The 14319-nt window shown below is 49.7% G+C and overlaps 1 protein-coding gene across 2 annotated transcripts in view; it reads left to right on the top strand.

Moving 5' to 3' along the window:
• VAV2 (vav guanine nucleotide exchange factor 2) overlaps positions 1-14319 on the top strand; it is an 88509-nt gene that overhangs the window by 65075 nt on the left and 9115 nt on the right. The window contains exons 6-18 of one of the 2 annotated variants that reach the window (XM_088525331.1): positions 138-152; positions 508-606; positions 1950-2018; positions 2538-2638; positions 5641-5740; positions 6812-6907; positions 7270-7338; positions 9829-9915; positions 11581-11666; positions 12166-12298; positions 13396-13505; positions 14028-14129; positions 14227-14315. In XM_088525331.1, the coding sequence (XP_088381457.1) occupies positions 138-152; positions 508-606; positions 1950-2018; positions 2538-2638; positions 5641-5740; positions 6812-6907; positions 7270-7338; positions 9829-9915; positions 11581-11666; positions 12166-12298; positions 13396-13505; positions 14028-14129; positions 14227-14315 (1156 nt within the window). The remainder of the gene's footprint in view (positions 1-137; positions 153-507; positions 607-1949; positions 2019-2537; positions 2639-5640; positions 5741-6811; positions 6908-7269; positions 7339-9828; positions 9916-11580; positions 11667-12165; positions 12299-13395; positions 13506-14027; positions 14130-14226; positions 14316-14319) is intronic. The other variant, XM_088525332.1, reaches the window with a different exon arrangement.

Raw genomic sequence — 14319 nt, 5'->3', positions numbered from 1 at the left:
CCACCCACACTTCTGTCTTTATGTTGGAGATAACGTTGGTTGGGTTTTTTGTTTGTTTTGGGTTATTTTGCTTAACATGGGTTGCAAATAGGATGTGTGTAATGCTAATTGGTTTCTTGTGTTTCTGCACGCTTCAGATTAGGTACATGCAGGTAAGAGACCGATTAAAATAATGGTTTCCATCTAGCTGATAGAGCTAAGCTGGGAGTTGTAATCAGGTGTAGAATCAACATTTATTCCTGTGCATGATCATGAACAACCAACCATCAAATTACCTCTACGAGCACCATCTTAAAGTACCAAGCATATCTAATAGTAAAGGCAAGGTTTCTTTCCAATTTTTTGGAGAAAAGCTGTTTTTTAGTAACAGCAGCTGTATAGAGTGTCCTCTGACTTTCCAAACCTGTGTTTGGAGTTTGCTATGAACCCAAGCCCTGTGCCAATGTGAGCAGGTTGCTAGACCCCCTGTAACACTCTCCAAACACGCATTATTTTTCCTTTCTCTAGAAAATGGGAATGACAGAAGATGACAAAAGAAATTGCTGCTTGCTAGAAATTCAAGAAACCGAGGCCAAATACTACAAAACACTTGAAGATATAGAGAAGGTAAGAACCCAGGCAGGTTTTTGCATGCACGGGTTCGTGCGCTGATGGCCCCGTGCTGCTTCTCGCTGTGCGAGCTGGCAGCTGCGACGTGGCAGGGCCGATGCATCCAAATGTCAAATTGCAAGAAAAGGAAGATGCGGAAAACCCGAAAGGACAAGCACAAATGGGCAGCCTGTAACCAGGCGAGTCAAATGTGTGTTTTTCTGATCGCTACACTATGGAGAGGGTCTGAGTGTCTCCTGCTGTGTTCAGAGGATCTGGCCCTCCCCATCCCTCGCCCCGGGTGAGAGCGGGGCCACTCTCTCCGATAAGCCCCGTGTTGGCAGATTCCTTATCGCTTTGATTGCCGCGGAATAATTCGGAAGCGGCCCTTTATTCTGGGCATCTCCGAAAGTGCTGAAGCTGTGACTTGTCACTGAAACTAATTGGATTAAAAGTAACGTTTCGTTGCTTGAATTCACGGATTTTAATTAGTTTTGATGAATTATTGTTGTGCCTCTCTCTTGACAAAAAGCCAGCACCTCAGCAAGGCAGCGAGGTCGTGGTGGCTGCGGGACCTGGAGGTTGTTTCTATGCAGAGGGAAGCAGTGAGAATAAAGAAGGACAATAAAAACCGGAGCTGCCGTTTCTAATTGCCCCAGGGCTTTTGTTTCATCTCCTTTTGTTTGCCTCAATCTGTTGAAAGTTCTTGCAAGGAAGCTGTGAGAGAAATGAGCACATGAAAATCCTCATTTCACGTTGTCCCAAGAATTGTTCTGATGTACATGTTGCTTCTGTAAATAAATAGCACTTGCTCCTTGCAAATAGCTACAGCCCTTGTGCTCCAGCCCTGGGAAGAGTTAAGGAATTGCCTTGATATGAATTAAAAGAGCTTGCGAAGGCAAAGGAGATTTTTCTGGCATGCTGTGGGGTAGAAGGTCCTGTACTGGCTGCACTGCATCACTGTGGTGTGCAAGACGTGTAGACACTTCTATTAATTTGCATTTATTCCTCAAGGCACCTCGGAGGCAATTGGATCATTTGCACTTTTCGGGAGCAGAATTCCAGCACGGCAAAGGAGGAGCTGGAAAGATGCTTCCCTGCTGCACAAGAGGGACCAGGGGGACATGGTGTGTCTCCTGACCCTGGAGCGGCCCATGGGGACCAAGGGGTGCTCAGGATGGGGACAAGCCGTGTCACCAAGGCTGTTTGCCCACCTTTACCTGTACTCAGATCCACTAAAACCAGGTTCTCCCTGCCAAGCTAAGCACAGCCAGTGAGGTGATGAATCACAACACCCTTATATTGGGAGATACTTAACCCTTCTCTTTATTTCCATCCTTTTTTCCCTTTGCCTCTTGCAGAACTACATGAACCCACTGAAGCTGGTACTAACCCCCCAGGACATGGAAGCAATTTTTATCAATTTGGAGGTAACGGAGTTGACGCTGCTGCCTGTGGCTCTGCTCTCTTCACCGCTTATTCCCCCTCCTGCTTCAGAAGGAGCTCGGAGCTTGCACGTTTGATGCACAAATTCATCCCCAGCTTTAGCACTGATGCCTTTGCAGGGCTTGAATGGGTTTAGGAGTCGCTCTTTAACACCTATTTTAAAAAGTGGGAGTTTATATGAGATCAGGGTTAGAAAAATGATGCCAGGGATGCTCCTGGCCTTGGGACTTGGCCTGCGTGTACGTTAGCCCTACTTAGAAATGCTTTGGAAAAATAGTGAATGTATTTCTGAGTTAAAGCAGGGCTTCCCCCTGAATTATGGCCCTGCATCCCTGGCAGCTTAGGGTTTTATCTCACTAGAGCGACTCATATTAAAACAGTTAATTGTAAAAAGAAAAGGAGAAAATGGCAGACTAATTAAGTAGTGAGTGTGCATTTCTTTAAGCTTTGCATGCACATTTGCCTTGGAAGTGTTTAAAGTATTGATTGTTTCTTCATTTTAGGACCTCATTAAAGTGCACTTCAATTTCCTGAGAGCCATCGATGTCTCTATGATGTCTGGAGGAAGCAGCCTGGCAAAAGTGTTTCTGGAATTCAAAGAAAGGTAAAAGGAAACCCCATCCACAGGCAGCTCCACGTTTAACAAATCAGTCTCATTTAGTGCAGGGCCATCTTAGAATGGGGAATAGAAAAGCTGTTTGCAGCTGACCAGGTAGTGTATCCTGAGCAGCTTGGCTGCTCTTGGGCATTTCAAACATCTCCCTTGCGATTCTCCCAGCTCGCTACCTGCCACATGGGTATTTTGGAGGCCGAACGGATAATGTGTTTGCACAGGTTTATCAGGGGGAATGCAGATGTGCACATTACGGTTTGCAATGCGTGGCTTCTCCTGCAAGCACTGGTGGGAATTTGAGGCACGTTGGGATCACGGCTTCCTTTGCAGGGGATGGGGCTCGTTTCGGATCAAAGCGATGCTTCGCTGCGGGAAGTCAGGTATTTGGCGCTGCTGCTGTCCCGCACCTACTGCATCATGAATAAATATAAAAGTTGCTTTTGCAAACTTGATAGGTTCTGTGTTTTGGCAGCTGCAAGGGGGAGTACCCTGGAACATAAAGATAAGGTTAATAAAAGCCTTTAATATCCTTAATATTAATCAAAGGCCTGATTCATTGTGGACTCATGCCAGGGAGTTATTTCACTGTGATTAAACCAGTGTCTAGACATAGAAATGCCATTCAGAAGTCAATAGCTCCAGAAATACCATCTGCATTAATAATACACCGTAAGGTCAGATACTCCGTCATTCACAGGGCCTCTCTTATGAAGTGAACATTCTTTGGATTTAAAAAAAATAGAGTTCCCAAAGAATGCAAATAATTTAAAAATAGTCATAAAACTCCGTAGGTGTCTGCGATCTCCTGGCTGGGCTTGTCCCCGTGCATGCGGATGCTGTCCCCAGGCAGCAGCAGAGGGGATTTATTGCTCTTGGAACATAGGGATGTTGTTGGAGTGACTTTATCATCTTAGAAGCTCTCTTGTAATAACTGGGTGCAATTCTACCCTGCTGCCTTTAGCGGGATCTTCCCATTAAGTGCGTGAGGCCGGGATCGCATCTTCCATGTGGTGGTGGGGCTGGCAGGAGATGATATCATCCCATCCTGGAAAAAAGGACCAGGGTGCCCAAGAAGAGCCAGTGATTCCCCCCTCACATGGGAGGACACCATCATCCCACCAAGGAACAAATGTGGCCACCAAAGTCCCCAGTGAGTCCTTTTCTATCAGCCCTTCGTCCCCTCTCATGCATCGGTGCCAACCAGCTCTTGCTTCCATACACGTCCTCAGAGACATCCCGGCAGAATGAGGCATTGCTCCTGTGCTTTGTGGAATTTTTGGGGGGATAGTGGAGGAAATAGTTTGTAAATTTCTCTCTATGAAAGCTGGGGGTTTGAATTTATGCTCCCAGAGCGTCTTTGAAACTCTCCGAGTGCTGGCAAGATAGATATTATTGTACACGTCCAGAAGTTGTCAAGGGGGAAAGGCAGAAGAATAATCTGCATTGGCTGCTACCTCGCTGAGGATCGCAGTCCCATAAATCTCCCTATTTAATTACCTGCCTGTGTCCACGATTCCCCCGTTTGCGGAGCGGCACCGGGGCATGTGCTCCGAATCCATCCCCGCTGCCAGACAAGGCTCTGGAATAATGGATGAGTTGCAGGATGCGATGGAAAACGCGTCTTATCAGCAGCGGTGCAGGGAACAGCAAGGAGCGGGAGAGGGGAAACCCAGCCATGACGTGCAGGATTAATGAGTGCCGTGGTGGAAAAGGGGGAATCCACAGCAAAACCAGGCTGCTCCTGTCAGGTGTTTAAATTTACGTGGCTGCTGAGCACCAGCACCCTCCTCACGTGCTCCTGGGATGGATGCGCTCCTGGGGGCGAAGGGGATGGAAGCCTCCATCCCTCTCGTGCAGTGCAGGTGATTTGGGATGCGTCTTGGGAATGAAGCGTTTCTTCCCTTCATCCCAGCGTGCTGAAATATCCCCAAAGGCTCCATGAGAGGAGCACAACTGCACTGGTGGCAGTTGCAGCTGGGCCGTGGGAGGTTTGTTCAGGATTGCTTGTGAGCTTGGATAACACTGGATTTGGTGCTGGCCGAGGTCTGGTGAGAGCCGTGTTTGGGGGAGCCTCAGGAATGGGGCCGTTGATGCCGTTTGGTGTTTTTAGCCCCGACCCTCCCCTAAGGCAGGGGAGCCGTTTGCTCGCACCGCGTCCGGGCTCTGCCTTTGCAAACCATAACGGGAGCACGGCAGAACGGGAAAACTGGAGCAGGGAGACGCAAGGTCTATTAAGACATCGAGAGGATTACGGCACCTCTTGTAATCCCCGGGAAAAGCCTCTTGCAGCAGCACAGTTCTGCAGCCACCGGTGCCGGTCCAGCGCTCGCAGGTTCAGCAGATGCTGCTGCAGGGTCTAAATGTGATTTTCTTTGGGGCAGAGACTTTGCTTGGGGTTTGCCCAAGTAATTTCTTGGCCAGTCTTTGGGCACGCAGGAGGGGAGAACACATTTAAAAGGGATTTGTCTGCAGGGAAGGGTTTGGTGTCAGTGGAGCAAGACGCAGGTGGCCAAGTGGCTTTCCAGGAATTGCTTCTTCCATTGAGGAAGGAGGAACAAGCGATCTCCAGGTGAGACCTGGTCCCCAGGCGAGTACAGGAACCCCAGAGCAATGGGAGCAGCATCGTGCATTGCTGCTCCGTGCATTGCTGCTCCATCACCTGCTCTCCTGCGGATGAAGGGAGGTGTAGGGCAACGTGGAGCTGGACCAGGGCCAGGACAACCAAGGATGAGCCCTCGTGCTCCTTAAAACAGGGCTGGAAAGTCCTTTCTGCTCATCGTGAGCCAAGTCCTCACACCGGGCTCCAGCCTGGGAAGCATCTAAAGACTTATATGTTAAATACTGGTGTAATAAAGGCATGTTAACACTTCGCTAAACAGTTATGGGGGCAATAGCTATTTGCCGTCTATACATATATTTTTATAACAGGTTATAACAGCCAGCAAGTGTTTCTGATTAAATTGGTGGGTTTTTTTCTCCTTCCCCCTCTACAGGCTCTTGATTTACGGCAAGTACTGCAGCCACATGGAGTATGCACAGAACACGCTCAACCACCTCCTCGCGAACCGGGACGACGTGCGGCAGAAGGTGGAGGTAAGCGGGGACCGGGACGGGCACGGGGACCGGGACGGAGCATCCCGGTGCCTTGACGGCTCCTGGGCTGCTGCAGCGAGGCCGCGAGCGGGTTGCAGCTCCTCTAAGGGGCTTTGGCAGCAGGGAAATCCCAGGCTGCATCCTTAAAAGCATGGAGCATCCAAGAGCCAGGACCTGGCTGGCTTGGCAGGGTCACACACGGGGTTCCTCCGCTGTCCTCCTTGCTTGGTGGGAGGGTTCAGCTCGAGGTACTGAGTAAATCAATGCAGCCCCAGAAGGGATGCGCTGCTTGAGCTGCTGGGTTTTCCAAGCTTTAATTCCTGGCTTCTATCTTGAGGCTGATCTGAATTTCCTGGGCTGTCTGTGCACGTTACCTTGTGCACTGCAAACACCTTTTGATTCCCTGTGCAAAAACAGGAATGCAATTCAAGGATAAGGCCATGTATTTCCCCCTTTTTTTTTTTTTCTTCTTCTTCTTCTCAATGTACTCTGGGTTTTGCATCAAAATACCATGAGATGAACTGCATCCCCACGTCAGCTCATCTGTCTCTCCAGGGAGCCACGGGGAAGGGTTTCCACCAGCCCAGCAGAGTGTCGTGTTTAAGTGGGTCTGGGCTAAGGTAATAGTCCCAAAACTTCCTGTGATCACATTAGCACATCTTAATGACTTAATCCTTATCAGGCAAGCCACAGCAACTGTCGGCATGCTTGCAAATAAAATGCATTGGCTCAAAGCATTGAGGAGGTGAGTTAAGCTAATGGGCTTCATTTGACATTTCCAGGGGTACAAGAGCGTGCCTGGGCTCTCCTAATGAGCAGTATCTCATTTACTGAAGTAGCTCATGTTGCATGAAAATATCTGTGTTTTAGGGTCCAGACCCTATGTTTTATTTGTGAAACCCTCAGCAGCTCAGGCCCCATCAGTGGCTTCCAGTCTGCAAGAGAACAGTTTCATCAGAACAGCAGTTACAGAAGCTAAATATAATTTTAGCTTGGGTGCTAAAGGTTGAGGGTGTGTTTTCCCATGAGAGCAACTATTTCCTCACTCCTGACACATTGATTTTTTAATAGGAATGCACGCTGAAGGTTCAGGATGGGAAATTCAAACTGCAAGATCTGCTGGTGGTTCCAATGCAAAGAGTTTTGAAATATCATCTCCTCTTAAAAGTAAGTGTTTCAGCATTAACTCTTCTCCACAGCTGCCATCCCGGCCGTAGCATCCTTCGGCTGTTACAGTGGAGGATGAATCGCTGCCAAATGCCGAGTGCGGGGATTTTTCCCTTCAAATAAAATAATTACCAGAGCTACTTAACGCGACATGATATTTGTGCCGTCTCTTCAAGTACGGTGACCGAGGGTAATTCTGCGCTTGTTAGCCACGAGTGGCAGTTAATGAATATAAAATAAGCTTGCATATAATCTGATTATGTGTGAAATTCCTCGCGTCGCCTCCGCACGGCAGATCCCCATGGCACAGGGATCCCTGCGTGATGAGGGCGGCCTTCCTCACACCCCCCTGGTTCTTGCAGGAGCTGCTCAGCCATTCCTCCGACCGGCCGGAAAAGCAACAGCTCAAGGAAGCCCTGGAGGCGATGCAGGTAGGGGAGGATGCTCGGGATGCAAAACTTCTGCGGAAAAACAGCCTCGCAGCCCAAGGATGGAGATTCCTCCTCCGTTAGGATGTGCATCGATTGCTGTTAAATGGGATTGCTCCGGGATTGTCATCCTGGTATCTGCCCGCATAAGCACCTGGGGAAATTGATATTTGTTGACAAGTTGGGGCTTTTCACTAATTCCTGTTGTGGGTAAATACGCTGTGCTGGATTTGGCGCTGGTTTTGGCCAGGGGAAACCTGGCAGGGGCTCCAGTTGTATCAGTAAGAAATCGGAGCAAGTGTCTGGGAAGAGCGGAGCTCCTACGCGCTGCCCTCCCGATGCTGCTTGGGAATCCTTTTAGCCACGGATTGTTTTCCTCAGTGGATAATACCTTTTCCACAAATGAAGCAAATTTTTTTTTGTTTGCTCTAAGTATTTTTTGAGCTTTCAGCCTGAAACTTCCCAGGATCTGAGGAAAAACTCCTGCAAAACAAACAAACAAAAATCCTCCAACTGTTTTCCGACTTGGCCGTGTGCCCCCATGCACACACTCAGTTCACAGTGGGATCAGCAGCAGCTGGCAGTGGCATTAGACGATGGCTAAATCCAGGTTTTCTCCCTTGGGAGCGTTGAAGGATTCGTCCCGGGACACTCTCCTGTTTTCTGAGGTCACTGGATGTTTTCTGCCTCCGAGGCTCAGCTTTTTAATGACACTGCATTTCCCAGAGCTTACATAAGTCGGTGACCTTTCTAGCCATTATCCCTGCAAGCCCGTGAATCCGGAGCCAATATATAGGTCATTTAAAGTTAAGGTTGTTCAAAGGACGTTGCATTTGCAATCTGCTACTGCACAGTGCATGGTGCTTTGAATAAATAGGCTTGCAAGAGGCAGGAGCATAGCAGTGATTTCCTTCCATGCCAAAAAACAGTTTTATCCCCCAAACTTGCTGATGGTGATGAAACAGCACACCTGGGGGCAGCTTTAAATCCTGTCTAGGTCTCATCCTTTATGGAGCTTGATGTGAAATGTGCATCCAAAAATGGCTGTTTTGGTTCACGCGGGTCCCTGCAGGATATTCGGGCATCGCGTTTGTGCGTCTTGCCCTGGGTTTTGGTGTTGGGCTTGTTCTTATGAGCGAGATATGTTTGCTCACTAGCAACAGCTATTGAATCTGGCTGCACTAAGGACTTGGGAAGCTGCAATAAAAGCCCTCGGAGAGGCGGGCTGCTTCCATGGCCCCGTCATCGGGAGCGTGCGGATGCGACTCCGACTGCGCCGGCCAGCGGCGTAGGAAGCAGCACACTTTGATTTTAATTGATCTGCAAACCAAGGCTTAGCTCGGAAGCAATGTTTTTCATCCAGATTGCAGTCTGTCTGTCTGGTGCACTGGTAGATGTCTGACATCGCTACCGTCTGGGGTGGGAAAGTGGGCAGGGGGCCTGAATATCTGCAACTAGAGCCGTGTTTCCCAAGGGATTCACCTCCCTTCTGCTTTGCACGTGTGGTAGCTTGCATGAGGTGGGATTTGCAGCATAGACAAAAATGCACGGGTGGTTATTTGGCGAGTGCATCATCTTTGAGGTTCCAAGCAGTGGAGGGAGCGAGGAAGGTCCCCTGCTCCATCCTGCAGACCTGGGTTGCCTGTTGCTGTTGCAGAAGAGGCAATGGCAACGCTCTGCTTAACCGTGTGCTGACAGGGGACACTGGCCTCGCTTTTGGTTTTGTCATTCCTCATAACTGTCCCTGCCACCACCTCGGTCGGGTAGTGTGTGATGTTACGAGTATTGTCACTTAGGTCTGCGATTATCATCTGTGATTAACCCTTCCCATATTGGGAAACTGAGGAAGGTCGGAACCTGAGGGGCTGTCTTAAAGAATTCCCTGTTTGGATTTAATCCAAGGTGACAAGAGCTGTGGTGGAGAAGCAGCAGGCAGGGACTGAATGAGCAGCATACAGGCAGAGGAAATGCACTCCCGAGGATGCTGAAAGCTGTTTTTTAAGTGGAAAGCATAGGGGTCTCTTACTTTGGGTCAAAATTTGGTTAAGCTGAGTCCGGATGCCACAAGGGCTGGGCTCCCGTATTGCCCTCTCCTGGGAAACAGGGAAAATTGCAGCGTATATCCAAAGAAGCTGTGCAAAGGGATGAGGAGAGAGGATGGGGACAGGTTTGCACCCCAGTTTGCACCCATGTTGCAGGAGCTGCTGCATGACTCGGCACTTGCAGTTGTCTCGTGCTTCCTTCTTCCACCTAGTTTTAACTGATGGGTTTTTGCATTCAATTCTGCAGAAATATGTTCTGCTGCTTTTCCTTTCCTGCTGGCAAAGCTTGTTCCTGACGTCCTGGGTTGCTGCTTATCTGCTCTGGCTCTTGAGCGTGTTGACAGAAGGAGGGATATGTCCCCAGTGAGCAGGGGTCAATGGGGTTTCTTTTTTTAATAAAAGAATTAGTTTTGTTTGGAAAATACAAATCAACATTCACTTTTTTCCTAAGGACTTGGCCATGTACATAAACGAAGTAAAAAGAGACAAAGAGACTTTAAAGAAAATCAGTGAATTTCAGAGCTCCATAGAAAATCTGGTAAGTTGGACAATATTCTCTCCTCCCACTCCCAGCTTCCCTGTGCTCGTTACCATCGTGTCTGCTTTTTCAGTGCAGTTACTGTGGGATCCAAAGTGGGATGCTTGGGTGTTTGGACAGCCCCTTACTTGGACTCCGGTTTTGTTGGCAATGCAGAAAGGGTTGTTAAAGTTACAAAATCAAGTTGGCTGTGAAATAAGGGGGCTTTTGGTGGTGATTTTTCTCCGTGTCACCGGTGCAGGGGCTCCCGTGGCATCCCCAGATGAGCCCTGGGGCATCCGCTCGCTGTTTGCAGCAGGGCTGTGTTTGCTGCTGCGAGGGCAACGCGCCCGCTCTGTGTCCTGACGCTCGACAGCGCACGGGGCTCGGTGACAAACGGCACGAAATCGCGACACCGCCGCCTCATAGCTTCAGCAGAAGCTCATCTCCCAAATTCCCGAGGCCTCGGACACCCGATCCCATTCCTGCTCATCCTGAAGCCCTATCGCTCCGTGCTTTTAGCCCCGAGCAAGCCCATTAGTTTTCTATTCCAAGGAAGAGCTGGAGGCTAATGAGTTTTCCCTCTGATTGGGGTGGGTGCTCAGCTGTGGGGCTCAGCTGGCTGGCGGCTTCGCTGTCCCCAGGGTGCTGCGATGTGGGGCCAGCACCTGGGCTGCAAGCAAGGGGCTGAGCCAGGGCAGGATGAGCCAGAGCTGCCCTCTGCACTGCAGAGCCTCGTTTGTGTTATTACGTCCTGACTTCATGAGGAAGGCTTGACTTAACCATTATTTAACAGAGACCAAATTTTTAGGTTTCGAGAAATACCCACCAAACTTCCCAGGTGGGATGTTGGGCTATCCCGGCTCCGAGGTTCTGCCTGAAGCAGTCGTGCTCATCCCGCTCCACGTGAGCACCATAAAAACATGTGTGTAAATGGGTGCCACTTTTCACCCTCGCAGCAGCTGGAGCAGGTTTGGGGTGAAGATGAAGCTCTAGTGAAGCAGTCGCTGCTGTCTGCAGAATAATCCCGCGTGGGGTTCGCCTCGGCTTGCGGGACTGGTATCCGTGGGCTGCTCCGTGTTTACGTACACAGAGCCCGCATGGCACAGCGAGGAAATAGCATCAGATTATACACACAGCTGGTTAAAATATTGACTTTTCTGACCGGCTTCACAGTGTGTTTTTTCTCCTGTAAGGAGAGCTGTGTAAGTGGAGTGATTCATGCGGCTGTGCAGCCCTGAGTAATGTTTGCAACGGCTTCTGAGCTGACACACAGACCGACCCAAACCCTGGGTTGGATTCCAGCCTGCCCAAAATCTCCAAGTCTTGGGTCAGGATGGGAGACAAAACTACAAGAGCCTTCATTCTGTTTTCATAGAAAACCCTTTAAAAACAGCTGATGTCATGGGAATTTTGCTTTCTAGATCCCAAATTTTTGATCTCTGAGCCTTGCTCTGCTGTTGCAGAAGTTATCCCATGCCCACGTCACCCCAGGGCAGCGGTTGTGCATGGGAGACCCTTTGGGGACAGGCGATGCTGCTCCCATCAACGTCTGCAGCGGTGGGCAGGGCTGGCAGCGATGCCCCCAGCACCACGTGGCAGCCCGCTGTGTTCAGAGCATTCGTATTTCTGTATTTCTGACCCGATCTCCTGCTGTAAATCTCAGTCGTGCTCTGTTTTCTGCAGCAAGTGAAACTGGAGGAATTCGGGAGGCCCAAGATAGACGGTGAATTGAAGGTCCGCTCCATAGTAAACCATACGAAGCAGGACAGGTGAGTGAGCAACGACGTTCTGCTAAAAAACAAACCAAGGGAGTGATGCAAACAGCTGAGAGCAACAGGGTCCTTCAGTGCGGTTATTAATTATCCCTAACGAAGCAGGAATGAGCAAGTCCCTGCTAGAATTGATATGTCTAGAGTTATTGGCCAAGCAGTGGCCTCGCAAAAGTTTTTCCCAAGCAAAACGTGCCCTTTCTTTGGTGATGCACCTTGTCCCCACTGGAGTATCCACTTGGTGGCCTATGGGCAGAGTTAATACCACTGGAATTACTGAAGCCAGCACGTGGCTTCACATCTCCAGACATTTTGTGCTCATGCATTTGCTTATTAAACTTGCATTGACAGAAAGCACCATAGAATTATAGCACAGTTAGAGCATTTAACTGTGCTGCCTGGGCAAGATGATGTGTAGAGCTCTCCAATTACTGCCCTGACAGGTTAACTTAGACATTTAACTTAGACATTTAACTGAACTGCTCTTTGCTTTGGGCAGGTATTTATTTTTGTTTGATAAAGTGGTGATCGTTTGCAAAAGGAAAGGGTACAATTATGAGCTGAAAGAAATTATTGAGCTGCTCTTCCACAAGATGACAGACGACCCTATGAACAACAAGGACATTAAAAAGGTAGGTGGATGGGGGGCAGCTCTAGCTCTGCTGGAGAGCATGTTGGAGCTGTTTGAGGGTAGTCCTTGGGTTGCTTGTCCCCATTGGCCTTTTAAAGTTGAAATAGGCCTTGCAAAAAGCTGGAAAAAAGAAAAAAAAAGGCTCAGATTTCAGGGCAGCCTTTCAGGGAGTTGGGAAATGTTTATTGATGCGAGGCCGGGCTTGGTCCTCTGACCTCCGTCCTTGCAAAACAGCCGTCAAGGAGCTGGAATGATTTGAGTCAGCGGGCGGAAGCTGCTCCCCGCTCCGTGCCCGGCCGGCGGGGCCGAGACGAGGGAGCCGTGTCCAGACGCTCCCGAGAGGCGCAGGGCGGGCGGAGGAGCCGGGAAAGGCGCTGGGAGCGGCTGCCAAAGGCAGCGCTCGGAGCGACGCGGCCCGGAGGGAGGCCCGGCCTCCTGGCAGCGAGTTAATATTAGCTGAACAGCTCCGTCTGCTCCGTGCCCTGCGAGGAGGGGCTGTGCAGCCGGGATAAGTGTCGCTTGGGTGGGAACAAGCAATTTCGCCACTTGGATGCTGCAGAAGTGCTGCTTGCTTTGTGTGTTTTAATGAAATATATTTCCACTTTGCTCTCCTGTGCTTTCTAGTCCCATGGAAAAATGGTAAGCAAAGCACACAGTTTTCTCTCCTGTTTTTCCGTGCCGTGTTGTGATGTGACAGCCAGAGCATATGTGCACCGGGCAGGTCAGATGGTCCTCCTGCGCTGTCGCTTGCTGTCAGGGAGGGATATAAAGGCTGGGGAGGACCCAGTGGAGCAGAAAAACCTGGATTTTCTCATCTGCCACCATACAATCCCATTTGGCCCTGGTGTGCAGCACCGAGCAGATCCATGCATCATTTGCTGTCATGTGCTATAGAAATATAGATGTATTTTTCCTCCTGTTTATCTTTATAAAGGTTCAGTAGCCCTTGAGAACTAAAAAAGGGGGAAGTCACTGAAACCCACTGTTAAGATGGATTTCAAAGTGGGTAATAAAAGATGGGTAATAAAAGTGCCACGAGTTTTGTTGTCACGCTCTCAGGGCGCAGCGGCCCATGGGTTCTCTCCTTATCCCTTGCAGTGGTCGTACGGCTTCTACCTGATCCACCTCCAAGGAAAGCAGGGCTTCCAGTTCTTCTGCAAGACGGAAGAAATGAAGAGGAAGTGGATGGAGCAGTTTGAGATGGCAATGTGAGCGCGCAGGCTGTGGTGACCCAGCGAGCACGGGGGGCTCTGGGCAGAGCAGAGTACAAGAGCGAGCAAGACTTGCAAGCTCAGCGCTCGCTGGGACCTCCAGGATGGGGCCCTGCGCTAGGGAGTTTGTTTCCAGCTCAAAATCACCCACCTGGGTATTTGCATCAAAGCATGAATGGGTGCAAGCTTGGACCGACAGCCGGGGTAATTGCTGGGGTGTGGGGGACGGATGGGTGAAGCACCAGGTAAAATTTTTCCCCGGAGGGTTTTGCTGCAGGGAATCAGTCCTGGTCGGGATAGAGGTGAGCCCCGTGCTGACCTGAATATTGTATCAGAGGAGGCTGAATGTGCAAAGTCTCCTCTCCACGCAGTCGAGCCCTGCGTTGTTTTTCACACTTGCTTTCCTATCAGTCCACGTGGTTTCCAGACCCTGACTGAAAGGCGGGCAGTGTCTGCAGGCGCAGGGCGCCGAATGACTCGGAGGGACAAATTAATAACCCCTGTGCTCTTATCCCTTAGGTCCAACATAAAGCCAGAGAAAGCCAATGCCAATCACCATAGCTTTCAAATGTACACGTTTGAGAAGACTACCAACTGCAAAGCGTGCAAGATGTTCCTAAGGTGAGTGGTAGTTTTGTAGCTTTTCTGCATCCAAGCCTTACTAAAACATGCAAATCTCAAAGCTGAGACTGAGATTGAGATTTCCTCTTCTGCACAGAGGGACGTTTTACCAGGGCTATCTTTGCCCGAAATGTGGAGCAGGTGCTCATAAGGAATGCCTGGAAATCATCCCCCCCTGCAAGATTGGTAA

The sequence above is a fragment of the Tinamus guttatus genome, unplaced genomic scaffold (assembly GCF_059628265.1).
Source record: "Tinamus guttatus ecotype Peru unplaced genomic scaffold, ASM5962826v1 Tinamus_guttatus_pri_ptg000226l, whole genome shotgun sequence".
NCBI lineage: Eukaryota > Metazoa > Chordata > Aves > Tinamiformes > Tinamidae > Tinamus > Tinamus guttatus.
This window is presented reverse-complemented; position numbering and strand designations above follow the sequence as displayed.